The sequence below is a fragment of the Polyodon spathula genome, chromosome 5 (assembly GCF_017654505.1).
Source record: "Polyodon spathula isolate WHYD16114869_AA chromosome 5, ASM1765450v1, whole genome shotgun sequence".
Taxonomy (NCBI): Eukaryota; Metazoa; Chordata; class Actinopteri; order Acipenseriformes; family Polyodontidae; genus Polyodon; species Polyodon spathula.
In genome coordinates, this window is record NC_054538.1 from 3,192,491 (window position 1) to 3,213,853 (window position 21,363).

The 21,363-nt window shown below is 43.6% G+C and overlaps 1 protein-coding gene across 6 annotated transcripts in view; it reads right to left on the reverse strand.

Moving 5' to 3' along the window:
* Nucleotides 1–817: 817 nt before the first annotated feature.
* The window catches only part of LOC121315423 (filamin-A-interacting protein 1-like), a 35,837-nt gene continuing 15,291 nt past the window's right edge, over nt 818–21,363 (reverse strand). For 4 of the 6 annotated variants that reach the window (XM_041249491.1, XM_041249488.1, XM_041249487.1 and 1 more), the window contains exons 2-6: nt 16,533–16,814; nt 14,704–14,877; nt 14,029–14,207; nt 2,738–5,552; nt 818–1,547 (exon numbers count right to left, since the gene is read on the reverse strand). In XM_041249491.1, coding sequence (XP_041105425.1) covers nt 1,341–1,547; nt 2,738–5,552; nt 14,029–14,207; nt 14,704–14,877; nt 16,533–16,808 — 3,651 coding nt within the window. In that variant the 5' untranslated portion in view covers nt 16,809–16,814 and the 3' untranslated portion in view covers nt 818–1,340. Of the gene's footprint in view, nt 1,548–2,737; nt 5,553–14,028; nt 14,208–14,703; nt 14,878–16,532; nt 16,815–16,946; nt 17,859–21,363 lie in introns of those variants that run through there. The other 2 variants (XM_041249493.1, XM_041249492.1) reach the window with 2 other exon arrangements.

The window sequence follows — 21,363 nt, forward strand, 5'->3', positions numbered from 1 at the left end:
TCCAGCTGTCTGAAGAGCCTTGTCACATATAATTGAAATCGCTGTGCTGCCTCACAGAATTTAAATACCTTTTTATGATTAAAAACTTCTAAATGAAAGTGTTTTTTTATTTATTTTTTTTAAGATGTCCAAGGATTAGAGAACACCACATAATATTCCACTAGTATAACAGTATCTACTGTATGTTCCACTTAAATATGGAAAGAGCTAATTCTATAACAGAACAGCAAATGTTGAGCAGAGAAGCCTGGAATCCAATTGACACAGTTCAGTTCTGGCTTACATAGTTTAATCCCACTCCCTTTTGAAATAACAGTGCACAGTTCCATGCCAGCAAGGCTCCACCAGAGCATTTGGAAGAGCCATCAGAGATTGCAGGCTGATGCACTGCTTCTAACAAATGAAAGTTATGGTTTGCACAAGGTGATTGTGTCATATGTGTTTGTGTTCAAAAACAGCCTACTGAAGAGTGTGTGGCATCTGTGACTGTGTGCCTGTTCACTGACAGCAGGTCAAATAAAACATCCTACAACATGTACTAAAGTGTATTCCAAATCTCAAACATTTGTTAACCACACAGGTAATATGAAGAGTATGTGATTTAGGAACATTTGAAGATAAACACTTGAACCAGACAGAACTCTGGTGCTGTCAGTTAATGACCGCTGATTAATGGTACAGCCTCCGCTTTCCTCCTTCAGCGACATGAACGAGGCTATGAATGAGGTAGTGGATAACAGGGAGTGCCTAACAGAATGATGCACATAACCTCTTCAGATTTCCAAAATCATACAAGCCGCAGTAAAGTTTAACTGCTGAAATAAATCACTTTATTAAGAGCTAGCCCTGAAACACAAACTGAAGACCAGGCCTGTCTGACACAGTCTTTGTTAGTTTGCACAGCTACCACAGTGTGATTGATCACTAAGGCACACGTGGATTAGTTGTACAGTGAATCAAATGCATTCAAGGAAAAGGTTGGATTTTGGCAGCATAATCAAACATTAAGTCATACAAACATGCTAAAAAATAATAAAACTAACATTAAAACACATCTATAAAAACGAATATATGTATATTTATTATAAAACTTTACAATAATATTTGTATGTAAGGATTGGGATGGGGAAAGAGGCATAACTTCATAAACATATCTTTTTTGTAGCAGTATAAGTGTGTTATTACTCATTTTCAAATACAATTAAAAAAAAGAAATAAATAGTGGATAGCTCCACATAGTTAGCACGTGTACACTGTATACACAGTGACAGAGGGGGTTGAGGGGGTGGTTTCCATGGTCACAGTGGACCCTGCACATACACCTCCACAGGCTCCTGTCCTCAGCCCTTTCCTCCAGCCAGAGGGTTAGAGCTGCTGACTACAGACTTCTTCACTTCAATTTTCATTGACTGGCTATCGGACCGGGACTCTAATTTTGCCGTATTTGCTGCTCCCAAGGCTCCTAAAACTGGTTTCCCTGCTTTCATACCTTTTGTCATCGGGATGCGTGTGGGTGCAGGGCGAGCTGGAGGCCCTTCCTGCCCAGGCTGAGGGAGGAAGGAAGAAAGAGAGGGGAAAAAAATCAACTAAAATACATCATGAAGTAGGTTTTGGCAAAAGCTGTGGAGAGTCAGGGCTTCAACAAGGAGAATGGTTACTGCCAGGGTGATTAAGACACCTGGGTTTAGTTATCAAGATCTATTGTCTGGAAAGGTGTATGTGTTAACTGAAATGATGCCAAGGTGCTATATATGTGTAAGGATTGACATTGACCAAGCTGGAATCCCAATGGTTCTATAATTTTCATGCAGGGATGTCTGTTATTGATGTGCAATCCATTAGAGCAACACTGTAAAGTGAAATGAGTCATCTAGAGGTCAAGAGTCTGACTTCGCAGCAGGATGCAGATGCTTTCATTAGCACTGGTCGTAGGTAAGGTAGTCCAAGCCTATAGCTAAGCAGGGTCTGTAATACTCTAGGAGTTACCTGCTCAGGTCAAAACACAACTGAGCACACTGACCCACGGTTATATGGTTAAAGTTTTTGTAACTAGAAGCAGTAAAGTTTATACCATCAAGAGTTGGTAAAGCACAAACATTACTGTATCATACATTTAAACTTAAAAACTTACTTTGCATGCACCTTCTGCAATGTCCTAGATGCCAGTTAACATAGCAACATTTTTTAGTGTTAGTACACTTAAGAAATGTATTCAATTCATCTATACCTGGAAAATGAACTACCTAGGGAGCACTCACCATCTGATATCATTTTCAGTAGCAAATGAAATATAGAAGGGTTACAATTATTATTATTATTATTATTATTATTATTATTATTATTATTATTATTATTATTATTATTATTATTATTTTTTATTTTAAGCCAACGACTAATTTTATACTGTACAGGAAAACAGTCAAATAGTACGTGGAGAGTACAAATGGACACTGGTCTTGGTATCTGACTCACCAATTCATTCAAGTTCTTAAATGATTCACCAAAAAATAATACAATTACTTAATATTTGATTACCTTCAAAAATGACCAAATAAATACCTTAACGTTTCCCCTTCAATTGTTATTTTGTTTTTGATGTACGTTTGTGCCAAGTTAGCACTATAACACAATTATGCAGAAGTTACAGAATGTATTTTCAAGTAACATTTACTGTAACTGTAAATTACATGCAGAACTATCGAGTACCTCCAATGAAAAGGTCTGCTCCTGTACTTACCACTGTCTGCGTAGGTCTGGTAGAGGCAGTGCTAACAGCTGTTATAGTGATGCTGCTTGTCACTTTACTGGTGCCAGTCTTGGGGGCTGTGTTATGACAAGGAGAACGCAAGACAGTACCTGTCGTAACTTCCTTGTTTTCAGTTGTCACAGTAACTGGCCGGACAATGATTGTGGGATTAGGGTTCTGTGAGGAAGTGGTGGAAGATCTTTTTAACTGAGGCCCCAAGTGAATGTGAATTTTGTTGTCCTCTGTCGTTATAATACTGGCATTGGAGTTGTACTTTCTGATCGGCGTGGGCACGGTCTGTTTCTCTGGGGTTACCTTGTAAACAGCACGTCCCATGGTCATCTCCTGAGGTTCTGGGGACACTGAAACATCAGCCGCTGCTGATGTAAACACTTTCATCATCTGGATAGGAGATAAGGGTCTCTCTGTAAAATGTGTTTTGCCTGTTTCTGGAGACTTCCCCTTTGATGTAGTGGTGATTGTAACAGGAGACATAGTGCGCTCTGCAGACCACAGGGTTTCCCCTGCTTTGCTCTTCGGTGAACCTGCACTGGGAGTTGGAATGACTGTGATTCGTGGTTTCTGAAGACCTACTGTAGGAATTACAGTGGCACTAGAAAAGAAGTCCTCTGAAGGTGGACTGGTTATCTCCAACATTGCTGTGCTGTGCACATGGTTGGGTGTGACACGGATATGTAAGGGCTGGCCTTGTTTTTGTGAAACTACCACTTCAGCCCGTGCCGAGTTCCCACTAGATTGCGTTGCTTTTTCTGGGACAGACTGAGGACCATGTTCCTTTTTCTTCATGCAGGGAATCCATGCCTTTCTCATGCTGAGCTCACTGGTTGCAGGAGGGTAGCGCTCAAGCACAGCTGGCCGTTCCATCGGCTTCTTCAGGCCCTTTTGGCGCAGGCTGCTCATAATGTGGTTCTCTTCCTGGACTGATTTTCTTATGAATACAGCAGGTGTGTCCTCCTCAGCTGTTTCACTGGCTGCTGAATCTGTCTGCACTCCGGTTGATGTCACTGGAACGTCTACCATCCTCCTGCCATTCGTACTAGGTCTGAGAGCGCGACTGTAGCGTTTTGTAATCTCCAACTCTTTGGTCAAGTTCAGAACCTCCAAGCTCATGTTTTTATTTTTATTTTCTTCTTCTATAAACCTCTGCTGAAGGACAGAATAATCAACCTGTAGCTGAGAAAGCAGATCTTCTTTGTTCATCAGCTCATGAATCTTTTCCTTCAGGGCCTGAACATCTGCCTGAAGATCTTTGGTTTTCGCCTCCTCCATCTTGTACCGTTGACGTAACCCTGCTTCTTGGCTCAAGGCTTCTCCCTTTTCTATTGCTTTGTTCCTGGCAATTTGACTCTTCATTTCTTCCAGCTGTTGAGAAAGAAGGTTAGCCTTGTCATGTTCAGTTCTAAACTTTTTCTCCAACAAGTCATATTCATCCTCTGTTTTCATCAGGTCACCTTCCACCACCTCCAACTGTTGTAGACGGTTTTTCAGTCTTTCAATTTCAAGCGTTAGCTCCATAACCTTGTTATCTTCTTGTCCAATTGCTTCGGTATGCCTACCATACTCTTTCTTAGCCCTGCCTCTAGCTGCCTCCCGTTCAGCTTCTTCAAGAGCGTCAAGTCTCTTTTTCATAAGGCCGACCTTATACTTCAAGTCGTTTGACTTCTCTTCCTCACTCCTAAGCTTGATCTGTAGCTCCTCTTTCTCTTTTGCAAGTCCAGACATCTTTCCTTCCATCTCAGATTTTAATTTCAGTAGCCTTTTGCTTTCCTCTATAAGCTTCTCAGTGACTTCCATAACTTTGCTTTGTTCAGTCTTAACCATTTGGTTTAAACCATCTGTCTTCTTTTCCTCCTGTTTAACCTTGTCTGACATTTTTTTTCTTTCATCCACCAACATGACTGTAAAAGACTTTAACTTTGTCAGGTCATCCTTTAAGCTTAATTCTGTCTTTTCCAGTTTTGACTCTAAAGCCTCGAGATCTTTCACCTGAGCTTTCACACCTTCTAACTCATTGATCAAATCTTTGCTCAGGCTCTTCTCTTTCTCCAAGCTAGCGTGTAGCTGTGTGCATTCGGATTTGCTAACATTGAAGGCCCCTTCTAATTTTTCAAGTTCCACCATCCTCTTCTGCAGTTTTTCCACTTCATGCTTTAACTCTTTGCTGTGATTCTCTTCCTCTTGCAGTTTTTTCTTCAGCTCTCTGCACTGGGATTCTGTCTTTGTTATCTCTTCATCTTTCCCCTCCATCTCCAGCACTCTCTTACGGAGGTTCTCCACCTCTGCCATGAGGCTTGAGTTCCCACTTCCTCCCGTGCTTATCTTGTTTCTCAGTTTCTGTAGCTCTTCCTCTGCCTTCTGAAGAACCTTGTTCGTTTCCTCCAGCTCCTCAATCCTGCATGTCAGTCCGGCCAGCTTCAGCCTCAGGTGTCGGTTCTGAGACTCCTGATTGGCTAGCTTGGCTGCCATCTCCTCATGCTCCTGCACAGACTTTGTGGACTTGTGCTCCAGGTCGGTTTCAAGCTTCAGGATCTTCTGGCAGTCCTCTTTTGTTTTACTGCTGACAGCTTTCAGTTTTTGCTCTTTTTCTTGTAGCTTCTGACTCAGGTCCTGGACCTTCTGTGTTTGTTGATCGATCTGCTCGATATGGATCTGCCTTTCGTCCACCAGCATCAGTGTAAAGGACTTGAGCTTCACCAGCTCCTCTCTCACTTTATTGAGTCTCTTGTTGTGCTCCTTTTCTTTGCGTGCCTGGTAGGCTTTTTCTTGTTCTAAAAGCTGTTTTAACCTGAAAAGGACAGAGAACAGGGTTTAATAAAACTATTATCTATTAAACCTCATAACATGTTACATAGATATTAGAGATTCAAATGTAATGTTACCATACATAATGTTAACAAAATAAAATCGTTTCGTATTAAGGTCAAATAATAAGCCCTTCCTCAAAATTCTTTACAGTGTGATCATACACTTTAATGTTCTTTACTATCAAAGGTATCTGGGGGGGGGGGGGGGCTTTCATTGTAACTTGTAATGTACAACGGTGGCTGTTAGTTTTGGGGTCAAAATATTATACTTTTCAGTGCAGTAATTCTTAATTAAGAACTAACGAATTAGCTCAAACTCAAGCTATGTTCAGATAGTGTTCAGGGTAACAGAACACTTGTGACAGTTAGTAAAGAGCTTGTCTTTTTATTTTCATGTCAGATTTCATAAACAGACAAGCACAAGCCTCAACACCCACTGAGTATTTGTATTATTTTATAAAGAAGTTAGGGTTAAGAGTAAACATCATCTGTTGCCAATATTTCTGTGCATCATGTTGCATTTTTCTGGGAAGTTCATACAGTGTAAGAAAGATAAAACAATGCAGACCTGACCACACAGAAGATATACATTAGGGTCAAATTAGAAACTAGACTATTAAATTGACCAGTTTCATCTGCAGTGCAGTTTCACAATTAATTAAACACAGAGCAGCTTCAAGTCCATCCTCTAAAGAAAGTTCCATGCTACAATAAATCACTCTATTCAGAACTGATACTGTGATTTGAACCAGATTACAGGTTATAAAAAAAAAAACTTATCAAGAACTGCTTAGGTGCTAAAGAAATGTTGTAATCCAACAATAGCCTTCTCACTCCTTACCTTCAAGCCAGGATGTACTGCAGGTAAATGCATGCTTTGCATAGTACAAAACTCAAGAGACTTTGGCATCCTACTCCACAGGGAATTAGCCATCACATTCTACCCATGTCAACAGAACAATGAAAGGTGAATGTTGTGTAAAATAGCTGTGGACTACTAGCTGATGATGTCATCCCTCTCCCATATTTGGCATGTAATTGTGCAGATCTGCTTTGAACAGTGAGGAGGTGAGGCCCTCAACAGTGGGAGGGAAGTTTCTTTTATACCAACTGAGGGAGCGGGGCCTATTTGAGACAAATGCTCTCTGTGAGAGGTTCACACACCAGCTCCTAATCTTCCAAACCAATGTTAGAAGCAGCCACTATCAAAAAAATTAATGCCAACTGGATTGAAAAACAGAGCAGCCAGAGAGAGCTTAAATCCCTACGAAGTCAGGATTCAAGGAAATGCATGCAGATGGATTAGGGAGTGGTTAACATGTAGAAAACAGAAAGTACTGATTAGAAGAGAAAACTCAAAATGGAGCGAGGTAACCAATGGAGTACCACAGGGATCAGTATTAGGTCCTCTGCTATTCCTAATCTACATTAATGACTTTGATTCTGGTATAGTAAGCAAACTTTAAATTTGCAGATGACACAAAAATAGGAGGAGTGGCAAACATTTTGCAGCAGCAAAGGCCATTCAAAATAATCTAGACAAGGTTCAGAACTGGGCAGACACATGGCATTCTTCAATTTCAGTATCTCCCATATGATATTTATCATGCACATTTTTATTGCCTGCAAGCAGTATCTTACATTTTTCTCTATTAAATGTCATTAAGGAATCTATGAAAAAGACCTAGGAGTTTATGTTGATTCAGAAATGTCTTCATCTAGACAATGTGGGGAAGCTATAACAAAGGTAACAAGATGCTCAGATATATTGTGAAAAGTGTTGAATTGAAATCAAGGGAAGTAATGTTAAAACTGTACAATGCATTAGTAAGACCTAATTTTGAATATTGTGTTCAGTTCTGGTCACCTTGCTACAAAAAGGATATTGCTGCTCTAGAAAGAGTGCAAAGAAAAGCGACCAGAATTATTTCTGGTTTAAAAGGTATGTCATATGAAGACAGGCTAAACGATTTGAATCTATTCAGTCTTGAACAAAGAAGACTACGCGGCGACCTAAGACTTCAAGCATTCAAAATTATAAAAGGTATTGACAATGTCGACCCAAGGGACTTTTTCGACCTGAAAAAAGAAACAAGGACCAGGGGTCACAAATGGAGATTAGATAAAGGGGCATTCCAAACAGAAAATAGGAAGCACGTTTTTAAACAGAGAACTGTGAGGGTATGGAACCAACTCCCCAGTAATGTTGTTGAAGCTAACATCCTGGGATCCTTCAAGAAGCTGCTTGATGAGATTCTGGGATCAATAAGCTACTAACAACCAAATGTGCAAGGTGGGCTGAATGGCCTCCTCTTGTTTGTAAAGTTTCTTATGTTCTTATTTTCTTAACTAACAAACCTGACTGCTTTCCACAGGGTTACACAAGGCTTTACAAACAGAGCAGCTAGACACAGCTTAACTAACAAACCTGACTGCTTTCCACAGGGTTACACAAGGCTTTACAAACAGAGCAGCTAGACACAGCTTAACTAACAAACCTGACTGCTTTCCACAGGGTTACACAAGGCTTTACAAACAGAGCAGCTAGACACAGCTTAACTAACAAACCTGACTGCTTTCCACAGGGTTACACAAGGCTTTACAAACAGAGCAGCTAGACACAGCTTAACTAACAAACCTGACTGCTTTCCACAGGGCTACACAAGGCTTTACAAACAGAGCAGCTAGACACAGCTTAACTAACAAACCTGACTGCTTTCCACAGGGTTACACAAGGCTTTACAAACAGAGCAGCTAGACACAGCTTAACTAACAAACCTGACTGCTTTCCACAGGGTTACACAAGGCTTTACAAACAGAACAGCTAGACACAGCTTAACTAACAAACCCGACTGCTTTCCACAGGGTTACACAAGGCTTTACAAACAGAGCAGCTAGACACAGCTTAACTAACAAACCTGACTGCTTTCCACAGGGTTACACAAGGCTTTACAAACAGAGCAGCTAGACACAGCTTAACTAACAAACCTGACTGCTTTCCACAGGGTTACACAAGGCTTTACAAACAGAGCAGCTAGACACAGCTTAACTAACAAACCTGACTGCTTTCCACAGGGTTACACAAGGCTTTACAAACAGAGCAGCTAGACACAGCTTAACTAACAAACCTGACTGCTTTCCACAGGGTTACACAAGGCTTTACAAACAGAACAGCTAGACACAGCTTAACTAACAAACCTGACTGCTTTCCACAGGGTTACACAAGGCTTTTTGAAAAAAAAATTCCCCGGAATTCACTACTGTTTTTACTGCACATACAACTTAAGGTCCCTTATTAATGTATACCCTAGTAAAAGCATAGCAAAGTGTAAAACACGAAAGCATGCTAATGCACAGGTAAGCAATGTAAAGTCAAGAGAGGTATGCTAAAGCATATTAAAAAAAAAAAATGACAAAGCATGATACACTATGGTAAATGCATAGTATAGCCATGGGAAAAGCATTGTGCAAATTTACCATGATAAACATTTCTAAGGGGTTGTGCCAGAATCTTAATACCTGTTGCACAGGGTGTGAATCTACAGAGCATTGTGTTGGATACACACTAATCAGTAAACTGATAAACAATCACTTTGGCTAATGCTTCCATTAGTGTTCTATAGGTTTGCTTGCTTTAGCTGAATAGACATGGTCACTACATGTACTGATATTCAATAGCAGTGAAACAACATTAGAGTCATTAAAAACTAGTAGTTCCAGTAAAAACAATCAAGTGTGAAAACCCTAGAATGACATGTGGGGGATTATAACAGATTCAAATGCCGAATAACCATTTTTTTTTAAATGTAAAGGCATAGAGACTGAGATTAGATGGGTCACTGATGATGATGCAAAAACAAACAGCTTGTACAGATTTGCAGAGACAGGAATTCAGATAAAAAGCAAAGGCTTTATGAAGTGTAGAGAGATCATCTGCAGATAAAGTTACTTCAACAACAAAAATGCCCTTTATACATTAATAAGGGTACATCATAATCAAGCACACTTCTATCAGTTAAACTTTTTTTTCTTCCCCTAGTGATGTTGTGATTAATTCTGCTTGTGACATTCATAGCAAACACGAGGAACTGATTATTTTACTTTGGAAGAATTACAGAAACACTTCATTTCAGCATTAATGTTACACTCCCTCTTCCTGCTCTGCCACTCTGCCCTGTCACACCTCCTCCCTCTGCTCTGCCACTCTGCCCTGTCACACTCCCTCCTCATACTCTGCCACTCTACCCTGTCACACCTCCTCCCCCTGCTCTGCCACTCTGTCCTGTCACACTCCCTCCTCCTGCTCTGCCATTCTGTCCTGTCACATGCTCTCCTCCTCCTCCGCCACTCTGCCCTGTCACACTCCCTCCCCCTGCTCCGCCACTCTGCCCTGTCAAACTCCCTCCTCCTGCTCTGCCACTCTGTCCTGTCACATGCTCTCCTCCTGCTCCGCCACTCTGCCCTGTCACACTCCCTCCCCCTGCTCCGCCACTCTGCCCTGTCAAACTCCCTCCTCCTGCTCTGCCACTCTGCCCTGTCAAACTCCCTCCTCCTGCTCTGCCACTCTGCCCTGTCACACCCCCTCCCCCTGCTCCGCCACTCTGCCCTGTCACACCTCCTCCCCCTGTTCTGCCACTCTGTCCTGTCACATTCTCTCCTCCTGCTCTGCCACTCTGTCCTGTTATACCTCCTCCCCCTGCTCCGCCACTCTGCCCTGTCACACCTCCTCCCCCTGCTCCGCCACTCTGCCCTGTCACACTCACTCCCCCTGCTCTGCCACTCTGTCCTGTCACATGCTCTCCTCCTGCTCCGCCACTCTGCCCTGTCACACCCCCTCCTCCTGCTCTGCCACTCTGCCCTGTCACACTCCCTCCCCCTGCTCCGCCACTCTGCCCTGTCACACTCACTCCCCCTGTTCTGCCACTCTGTCCTGTCACATGCTTTCCTCCTGCTCTGCCACTCTGTCCTGTTATACCTCCTCCCCCTGCTCCGCCACTCTGCCCTGTCACACCTCCTCCCCCTGCTCCACCACTCTGCCCTGTCACACTCCCTCCTCCTGCTCCGCCACTCTGCCCTGTCACACCTCCTCCCCCTGCTCCGCCACTCTGCCCTGTCACACTCCCTCCTCCTGCTCTGCCACTCTGCCCTGTCACACTCCCTCCCCCTGCTCTGCCACTCTGCCCTGTCACACCCCCTCCCCCTGCTCCGCCACTCTGCCCTGTCACACTCCCTCCCCCTGCTCTGCCACTCTGCCCTGTCACACCTCCTCCCCCTGCTCCGCCACTCTGCCCTGTCACACATTCCGGAGGAGACGGTGAGACGGGGACAACCTACCCCCTGCGGTGAGACTCCCTCCGAAGAGGCTGCCTGAGACGGTGCCCTTCACACCCTCCTCCCCCTGCTCCGTGCCCTGTCACACCTCTCACACAACTCTGCCCTGTCACACACTCTTCCCTGCTCTGCCACTCTCCCCTGTCACAGTTCCTCTCCCTGCTCTGCCACTCTGCCCTGTCACAGTTACTCCCCCTGCTCTGCCACTCTGCCCTGTCACAGTTCCTCCCCCTGCTCTGCCATTCTGCCCTGTCACACCTTCTCCCCCAGCTCTGCCACACAACATATAGTAAATATGGAGTGGAGAGGAGGCATATAGTGGAAACTATGGCCCCGAGGGAAGAACTACAGTTACCAACAGGGGGCTATCATGCCTGAAGCCGCAAACTTTCAGCATTGTCCCCTGGAGATAACTATGGTTCTTCCCGAAGGACCTTTAGTTTCCACTATGAGCCGAGGTCTACAGTCCATATTTGTTTTATAAATCAGTCAAGAAAATCCATAGCACATAGTTATTAAAGTTGGATTTGTTTGAATTTGTTCATCTGTCAGCACGGTTTCTGCTTTTAACTCAGTAAACCAAGATCTTACAAAAAACGAGGTGAAATGTCAACATGAATACAAAGGTTTTGTTTCCATAACAGTTTTCTTTCATAACCAGCCTATGCAATTCATGATGTCACCACCAACGAATAAGGGGATAAAAGTAGCCGTAAAGGTCGCAGCAACTCTTTCTTATCAATGTGTGCGTCAGTGACTGATATTGCAGTGCAATGCTATAAAAGCAAGCGTTATAAATACAATTTCTGAAGAAAAAAGCATTAAGTGCTTAGCCTTGGTCTGTACTAAGAATAGTGTCCCTGATGAAAGCCATGCAGGAGGCTGTCAGAATGTTTCTCCTAATGAAGTGCATGCTATCAGCAGGATAATGAATGTCCACAGACCAGAGTATAGAGTACTATACATTGGTATTGCCATGCTTTTCAAGGTTGCTACTGCCCTTGTTATGAAAATCTCTTCAGGTGTTGAGTGTAAAATATAATCAGTATACCAACACCAGCACTATTTAACCTCACACCATTTATAACCCCCCCGCCACACATAAATTGCCTTACTGCATTTCCATTTACTGCATTTCCATTAACGCAAGAGAAAAAACATATATCTGATGCAACAATAAAGAACTGATAAAGACCCTTCCAACAAAACTGCAAACCCAAATCCCTTTTTTTTGTTTTCTTTTTTTTAAGTGAAGGTTGCTTTCTTTATTGCTTGAAAATTGGTTTCCTTTGCAGGTGATTAGGGCCTAACATTACATCACCACAAGGGCAGCCAGGGGTTTTCTGCAGCACAAAGGAATGTATTATCACAGTGTGCTGAAAGACATTCCTGTAGGGAAGGAGGAAGATTCCACTTGGAAAGTTGAAAACAGCTTTGTGGGAGAGTGCAGGGACGAATCGTTGCTGTTTCAAATAACTATATCTAATTAGTGACCTGGACTTTACAATAGGGCTTTAAACTAGACCAGCCTGAACCCAGCTCTACATCATGTTAGAGACGCAGTTTACAGGTCGATACTTCACTTCCTAACCTCTTCAAAATGTTTCTGTTTCCATTCCCTAAGTCAGGTGACTCCAGTAATTCAGAGAGCAGAACAATAAGCAAGGCAGTGCCATGTCTGCCGTACACCTGTAATAAAGTAGGGGGTGCTACCAGGTTGTGAAAGGAAGCTAATAAAAATGCTTGCATGGAAAAGAGAAAAGGGAAGTTACAAATAACATCAGACCAAAGGGGTATCTGCAACGTACTGCAAGAACTCAGACACCCCCCGCCACCAATTCTAGTCCAAAAACTACTGTAGTAGTTGTAGACACTGGAAATGGCTGCCAGTTTTTGTTACACAATGCTGTAGATCAGGGCTTCTCAAACTCCTCAAAATCCTCGGAACCCCCTGTGGCTGCTTCTTTTCATTCCAACCGAGCTCTGAATTACTTAACTAGACCCTTAAATGAATGGATCATTTTCTTAATTAGACCTTTTTACTTGTTTTCAGCTCTTGAACAGTTGTATATTTCAAGTTAGGTATAACATCTGATAAGTAACTTGAACTGCAACTATTTAAGAGCTGAAAACAAATAAAAATGTAATTTAAGCAAATGATCAGTTCAATTAAGGGTATGGTTAAGTAATTGAGAGCTCGGTTGGAATTAAAATGAGCAGACCCAGGGGGTCCCCAGGACCAGGTTTGAGAAGCCCTGCTGTAGAGTATATTTGTCCAAAGAAAATACATATCTATGGATGTTTTTGTTTGCCCAGTTATGTGTCTCCATATTCTCCCCAGTTTGTAAAATCTCAACTTGAATGTCACCACAATTGTACAAACCACATCAACAGAAGACCTCCATTCCTGCTGCTTATTCAATCGTCTCCTCTCAGACATCGCCTCATTGATAAAAAGGGAAACTTACTTGGTTCACTAACAGTACCTTCAGTACAGCACCTACAGCATATAGACGACAATGTCTAGACTGTACATTTCTATGATATACCATGACTGGAAGTATGGCTGTCATAGGAAAATACACTAACGTATAGCAGTTTGGGGCAATTCTGTACTTAACATTCTATTAACTTACTCACACTATCCATTCTGTAGTTGTCAAACCTGCATATCATGTGCTTGTTTTTTGGCAAGGGTAACATTAAGTCTGGTCTCGCTTCAACACACATCAATCATGAGGCACTGATAACAATCCAATTCATCTGCGTTTATCAGGTTTGTATGAATGACGTGAGGAACATTGTACTAATGTCAAGTCACGTCAGGTTGCTAAAACCGTGATATGACCTCATGCAATGTTTAGGCGAAGAAAAGTCCAAATAAAAAAGAAACTTGTCAAGACTGATGTGTCACAGATTATAGAACAACTGAGGAGCAGTGAGTTTACCTGGGGGTGCTCAATACAGGAAGCAAGCCATGGCTCTGTATGGACTAGACTGAGAACACTGCAACTACCTCAACTAAATATAAGCTGATCCCTATCCATTACTGTATGGGCTTTGTTGCTGCTGGCTTGGTGAACTGTTCCCCATTGTGTGTTGTTGTGCTGCTGGCGTGCCTCTCACCTCTCTCGCTCCTGCTCCAGGAGGTTGGTGAAGTCGTCGCTCTTGTTCATGTAGTCGTTGTGCTTCCGCTTCTCATTCTCCAGCTCGTTCACGGTGCGCCGGTGACACTTCTCCGCCAGCAGGAGCTGCTCCAGCATGCGGCGGTATGTCTCCCTGTGTTTATCCTCCAGCCTGTCCAGCTGAACAAAGCAACATGAATATTCATTATCCTCCCACGTGAACAGCACCAACACGAGCTCACCTACAGCACATACGGGAACTGAGCACAGGTTCTTGGGCTAATCTTATTGTCTTCACAAAGCAAAATAAATGAATACATTGCAAATATGATTGCTATACATATTCCATGAAAGTGTATTTGATTACAGCCTTGACTGTCTCCTTCAGATTAATATAAGCAATGCAGAGTAGAACACTTTGGGCTAAATTTTCAAAGCTCTTTAGTCCAAGTCAGCATTATTTTTTAAGAAAAATGCAACCCAAAGTTAACAAATTAAGACAAATAGATATTTTTAAAGTAGTTATTTTGGTTTCAGAAGTACATTTTAATGAATTAAATAGACTGTAGGGTGTTTACAAAGCAGCCAAATACAATCTTGGACAGTGTTTTGATTATCAAACAGTATTACAAAAGTAAGCATAAGGTATAATGAGAACATCAATGCGTGTGTGTACCTCTGCCATGGGTGTCTCATACACATCGTCTCCTATGGATGTTGCTTTGGTGAGGACAGCGTCCCTGTGTAACGCATTCAGAGCCTTGTCTGGGACTGACGATCCATACTGAGCTTCCAGCACCTCAGGCTTGGTCCTCTCTGTCTTCAGTATGTGAATGATATCTTCTCGTGCCTGCAGTGAAGAATTATGTATTTTAGAAACATCTTTCTACTTTAAAAGATTATTTAGGCATTTATTGTAACTGTTACTGTATATGAAGGTATTTCTTGAATTAACCAACTATACTGCATATGAATGTGTGAGTCAAAGTTAAAGTATTAAAGTTATTGACAAACATCATCCATAACAAAAACACACAATGCTGGTAAATGTCGTAATACCAAAAGAAACTTCAGTTGTATAAAAAATGTTTTATAGTTACATTGACACTGATTGTTCTTGAAATATATGCCTGCTTTTCATGGTAAGTTTATGTTTAGTACTCCTGTATGTCTTAAGCATTTAAAGTAAATGTCAGGACTGTTACAAACCATAAAAAACTGATGGACTAAATCCAGGGTTGAAAGATTTCCCTTAAGCAACAGAATCAGGAATTCCAGAGAAAGAGAGCGAGAGAGAGCAACAGAGGGGGGAGGGGAAGTTCAGACTTACAACAGGACCAAGTGACCTTAATTCTTACGATAAGTTTGTAGGTCATAAAGTTGGCTTTGCACTAAGGTTACAACATATCAGGATTACGATATCCCCTTGCAAGAACAGATACATTACATAATAACACTATACTTGATTTATTATTGCTTAAAAGAATACCATCTTGGCACTGATAGCGATTCGTTCACAGCTGATACAGTACTGTTTTGTAAAAAAGCAACATCGCGAGAGTGTCTTGAGGGACACTGATTGGTTTATTAAATCTTTCCAGAACTGCCGTCATATCACTGAGACCTTGTGCGGCAGTATAGTACCAAACTCAACAAGAGAACGCTGTGTTTGCAACCTTTTAACAAGCTCGAACTTTTTTTTGAGCTTAGTCTTGTGTGTTAATTGGTTCGTTAACCCACGCAACACAAAGGACAACACCGCTATCAACACCACATGTAGTACAATAGTGCTGACATGTCGTGACAAATAAATATTGACGCAACGTATAGGGGTGCTGTGTTAATTTAGTTTGACAGTTAGTTTATTAATGTTAACGCTAAGTAGCACCCATTATTTTGAAAATCATTACGAAAGCCTTTCTGTTTGTGTTGTTACAGGACTCTAGTTACCAAATCGGTAAATCTTTTGTTTATGATTTTTCTTTTACGCAAAAAACACTCATTACACTATGTAACACAATTTTGGTTCCTGGGGAGTAAGTGTTATTTCCTAATTGCTTATGCATCAAAAGTATAAAAAATGGCTATTATTCCCCACAAACTTTGCTTTTGTGACCAGGACAGTGATATTTCAACATATCACTATTTCCAATGGGAAAACGGGCAAATGTGTGTCTTTTCGTTCACATAAAGTCAGAAAACAACATATGAATCCAAATTAACATGTATTTATACTAAAGTAATACAAAAATGACTACAAAAGATTTAGAAGTGAGTAGTTTTTCGAGATTTACGATTATACTGTATTTACAATATAATCGTAAATCTCGAAAAACTACTGACTTTAGTGCACATTGTGACACAGTCTCAAAAAAGGTATAGCTTGACAGACTATTTGAATATATTTTCTTTTGTAGTTTGCTAGGCAGTGTTTTTACTCAGCAGAAGAGCAGCAGCCAGATGTTGCAGGCAGTGTCAACTAGAAAAACACTTTCTGCCTCTTACCTGTACTTCTCCTTCCATTATGCCGAGGAGATGGAGCAGATCATCTTTGGAAAGCTCAAGCAACTTGTTGTTTTGGTCGCTGGCCTCCAAGGTCTTCAGCTGTCTTTTCACAGTGCCTGAAACCATGACCTCTCCCTCTTTCTGCCGTTGAGATTTGTTTTTCTTCTTGGAGCCCTGGGAACTTCCTTCATCTTCCTCCAAATTGCTGTTGTTTGGCTGGGAGATGCAAATTTGTCCATTGGGTGGACATTCCACACTATTGCTCCGGGACTTCATCCCTACCTATGTAGACAAAATGAAACACAGGAAAGAAAAATATTACAACACTTTGGATCCTATCCTACTGATCTAAACAGTGGTGCATCTAAATAGCCACGTTCGTTTACCACTATAGCATTTTTTTACAAGGCTTACATGTCAGAGGGTTTTCCCGAGAGGTGTCAGGGACTCCCGAGAGGATAGTTGTCTGGGACTTGAGAAAGGCGGTCCGATGAGGTGACTTGGCGATGTTGCACAGTATACAGGCTAGGAGACCACGCTGCCTTCTGTCATATATATCAGTGCAATATTTCCACTACACTGTATAATAACAGTAAAACCAGTTTATTCAAATTTGTATTCAAGTGGTTTTATTTAACCAAGCTAGAACTCTTGAGATATACATTTCTTTTTTTTAAGGGGTCCTGGCATGAAAAGGCAGCAAGAAATAACATATTATAAAATCAATAATAATAATCAATTACTACATTACCCGCCATCAAATTGTGGCAGAGTACTGGGACACCCTGCCTCTAACTAATAACTTTGTTCATCAATGTGTCAGTTTGTTCATCCACAGAGGTTTATAAAACTCTGAGAGTGCTGGAAAGGTAGGTTAGTTTTGCAAGCAAGCAGCAATGATCTCTCTCAGCAGTGCCCTCTACTGGTAGCTTTGGCAGTTTGCAAGGAGATATGTCAAATGCTATTACAGTTCCAGTGTCTGTACTTAGAAAAGCTGACAAATCACTATTTTGCAGAAGCCAAAACCAAAGCTGCCTTTTCTCCACTAGGGTGTGAATTCGATCGAAATACACTTCAGTGCTGCTGTGAATCACTGAAACACAGCACTGTGTAAACAAACATGTTGACATTCAATAAGATTAAATTTTAAAACACATATATAAGTTTTTGCTAAGAGACAATGTACAATATACAGCACATCTGGAAAGCTTGATTGCATGTTGCCATGAAGGAGTGAAAAGCAATAATAAACACTCGTAAACTGGGTATTCACCTCCACCTTCACCCTCACCTCCACCAGCTTCACCTTCGCCCTCCCCTCCTCCTGCACCACCTCCATCACCCCCACCTCCTCCTGCACCACCTCCACCCCACCTTCACACCCACCACCTCCACCAGCTTCACCTTCGCCCTCCCTAGTGGAACCCGTGGAGGTATGGAACTGTGTAGATAGTGGGGGTAGGTGGGTGGGTTGTGGGGTGGGTCGACATGGAAGCGGGAAGTGGAAGAGGACGTGGTGGAGGTATGGTGGTGTGGAGTGGACGTGGTGGGGTGGTCGAAGTATGCAGGTTGAGGGCGCAGGAGCGTGAAGGTAGTGGTGGTGGAGGTGGAGGTGGAGGGGGACCGTGGTGGAGTGGAAGTGTGGGTGGGTTTAGGTGGACAGCGTGGCGGGACATGGAAGGTGGTGGAGGTGGAGGTCGTGAGGTGGAGGTGTTGGAGGTAAGGTTGTGGCTGCTGGGTGAGTTGACCAGTGGGTACATCCACCTTCATACCCACCACCTCCACCAGCTTTACCTTCGCCCTCCCCTCCTCCTGCACCTCCATCACCCCCACCTCCACCTTCATACCCACCACCTCCACCAGCTTTACCTTCGCCCTCCCCTCCTCCTGCACCACCTCCATCACCCCCACCTCCACCTGCACCACCTCCACCAGCTTCACCTTCGCCCTCCCCTCCTCCTGCATGGAGTAAGTGGGGTCTGGAGGTGGAATGTGGGTGGTGGAGTGGAAGCGCTTAGGTGAGGGAGGACGAAACTTGGAGGTAAGTGGTGGGTGGAGGTCTGACGTGGTGGTGGTGGTCGGAAGTGGAAGCGGGAAGGGTAGGAGGCCCTGAAGGTAGTGGGGTTGGAGGTGGAGTTGAGGGTGGAGGGTGGTGGGAGGTGGAAGTCGGGGGGAGAGGGAGCCAATGGGCAGGGGTGGAGTGTAGTGGAGGTTGAGGTGGGAGGGTATGGAAGGGGGTAGGAGGTTGTGGATGTGGGTGGAGTGTAAAGTGTGTGTAGGTCGGAGTATGGTTGGTGTAGGTGGTCGAGAGTGGAAGTGGGAGGGGAGGGTGGACGTGGTGGAGTGTAGAGGTGGAAGTGGGGTGCTGAAGTGTAGTCACTTGTGTGAATTCGATCGAAATACACTTCAGTGCTGCTGTGAATCACTGAAACACAGCACTGTGTAAACCCACCACCTCCACCAGCTTAAATTTTAAAACGCCCTCCCCTCCTCCTGAGACCACCTCCATCACAGCACCCTGGAAAGCCTGCACCTGAAGGAGTGAAAAGCAATAATAAACACCACCTCCATTCACCTCCACCTTCACCCTCACCTCCACCAGCTTCACCTTCGCCCTCCCCTCCACCTGCACCACCTCCACCACCTTCGCCCTCACCTCCTCCTGCACCTCCATCCACCCCACCTCCACCTGCACCACCTCCACCAGCTTCACCTTCGCCCTCCCCTCCTCCTGCACCTCCATCACCCCCACCTCCACCCACCCACCACCTCCACCAGCTTTACCTTCGCCCTCACCTCCTCCACCTCCACCTCCATCACCCACACCTCACCTTTCATACCCACCACCTCCACCAGCTTTACCTTCGCCCTCCCCTCTACCCACCACCTCCATCACCTCCACCACCTCCATCCAACACCTACACCCCACCTCCACTTTCACCACGTCCACCTTCATACCAACCACCTCCACCAGCTTCACCTTCACCCTCCCCTCCACTTCCACCTGCACCACCCCTACCCCACCACCTTCGCCCTCCCCTCACCTTCACCACCACCTCCACCACCCCCACCTACACCCCACCCCCTTCCCCTCCACCCACCACCTCCACCAGCTTCACCTTCGCCCTCCCCTCCACCTGCACCACCTCCACCTCAACCACCTCCACCACCTCCACCTTCACATTCCACCCTCCACCCACCTTTCCCTTCACGTTCTCCTCCACCACCTTCCCCTCCTCCCTGCACTTCCATCACCCCCACCTCCACCTCCACTCCTCTCTCCACCTGCACCACTGGGTGTGGGTGGTGGAGGTGGAAGTGAGGGTCAGAGGTGGAAGTGGTAAACGGAATGAGGTGTGGGGCACGAGGAGAAAGGAGGTCTATATGTCTTCTCCTTCCTCCTCTCTCTCTCTCTCTCTCTCTCTATATATAATATATATATATATATGGAGTGGTCACATCCCAATGAAAATCAGTTACCTCCTTGGGCACCTCCTACACCCCCCATTGCTGGCAGTAATCGAGTTAACCCGCCCCCCGCCCCCCACACACACACTCTTTAAAACAGTAGGGTTTCTGCCCTGCCACAGTATCATTAAAAAAAAAAAAAATCAGTGGTACTTTAACAACCAACAGCCTCACACTGAAACTGTTTTAATGAATGGAACAAACATAATACCCTGACAATGCCCAAGTGATCTGTTGGTAATCCAGTTTGTGTATTAGGATGACCTCATGATTCATAATTGCTTGCAGATAAATGACAAATCTGCAGCACCTCCCTTGTGAACACATCAAATAATTAATCCTCTGTTTGGAATGTATTAATGGATGAAGTCATGTTTATTTTTCACATGCTATGTTATCCTGACAGGGATATATCAGTATGGCTGAAAGAACCATTTCGACTGGCTCTAAGGGGTTTGCACACATTTCTCTCATTAGAACTGAAAGTCATTTCAGACAGAAGAAAAAAAAAAGTACAAATGTGTACATATAGCAAGAACATGACAGAGGGTTGCAATGCTTAATAGTCTGTTTACCACTAATTACAACCTTAAAATACAAGCAGAAATTGGCCACTCATATTTCTTTTACAGTCGTGTAACCATCAACTTTCCATGTATTTGCATTGACTCAAAATAGACAATCTTCCAGTCTCAATGCAGCACAATCCGAGGCAATGCGGATCTTCTAATCATGAACAGAAGGGCCATCGCTAATGAAGATTATTCATACCATGGTTACCCCAGTTGAAACTATGTTAAACAATGGTATCCCAAAAGAGCAGTGGCTACACCAAGAGGCTATTATATAGTTAAAAACAATGTTACCCATGCAGCAGTCTGACAGATAAGCCCTGCTTGTGTGCCCTGTGTTACACAGCACTGATTTCAGCCTGTGGTAGTAGGAACACATTTCAGCTGAAGCAAGATAAAAAAAGAAAGACATGAGCTACAACTGATAGTTAAAATATACACACATAATATTAATACAACTGTGGCAGGCTGGCGAGTGGACAGAGGCCCAGACACAGACTGCAGTTCAAAAAAATAACTATTTTATATAAATAAACACAAAAATGAACTTTCACAAGGGCCAAAACAAAGCAATTTAAACACAAAGAAAGAAAACACAAAAAGCAAAACTTACAAAAGCTTCAGGTTTCCAGGCTGGGCACCTGCACCACCTCCACCTCAACCACCTCCACCACCTCCACCCCCACATTCCCCCCCCCCCCACCTGCACCCCCCCCCCCCCCCCCCAACCTGCTTCCTCAGCTCCCTCTCCCCCCAAATGAGAAGCAGAGGCCTCCTTTTATATCAGGTGG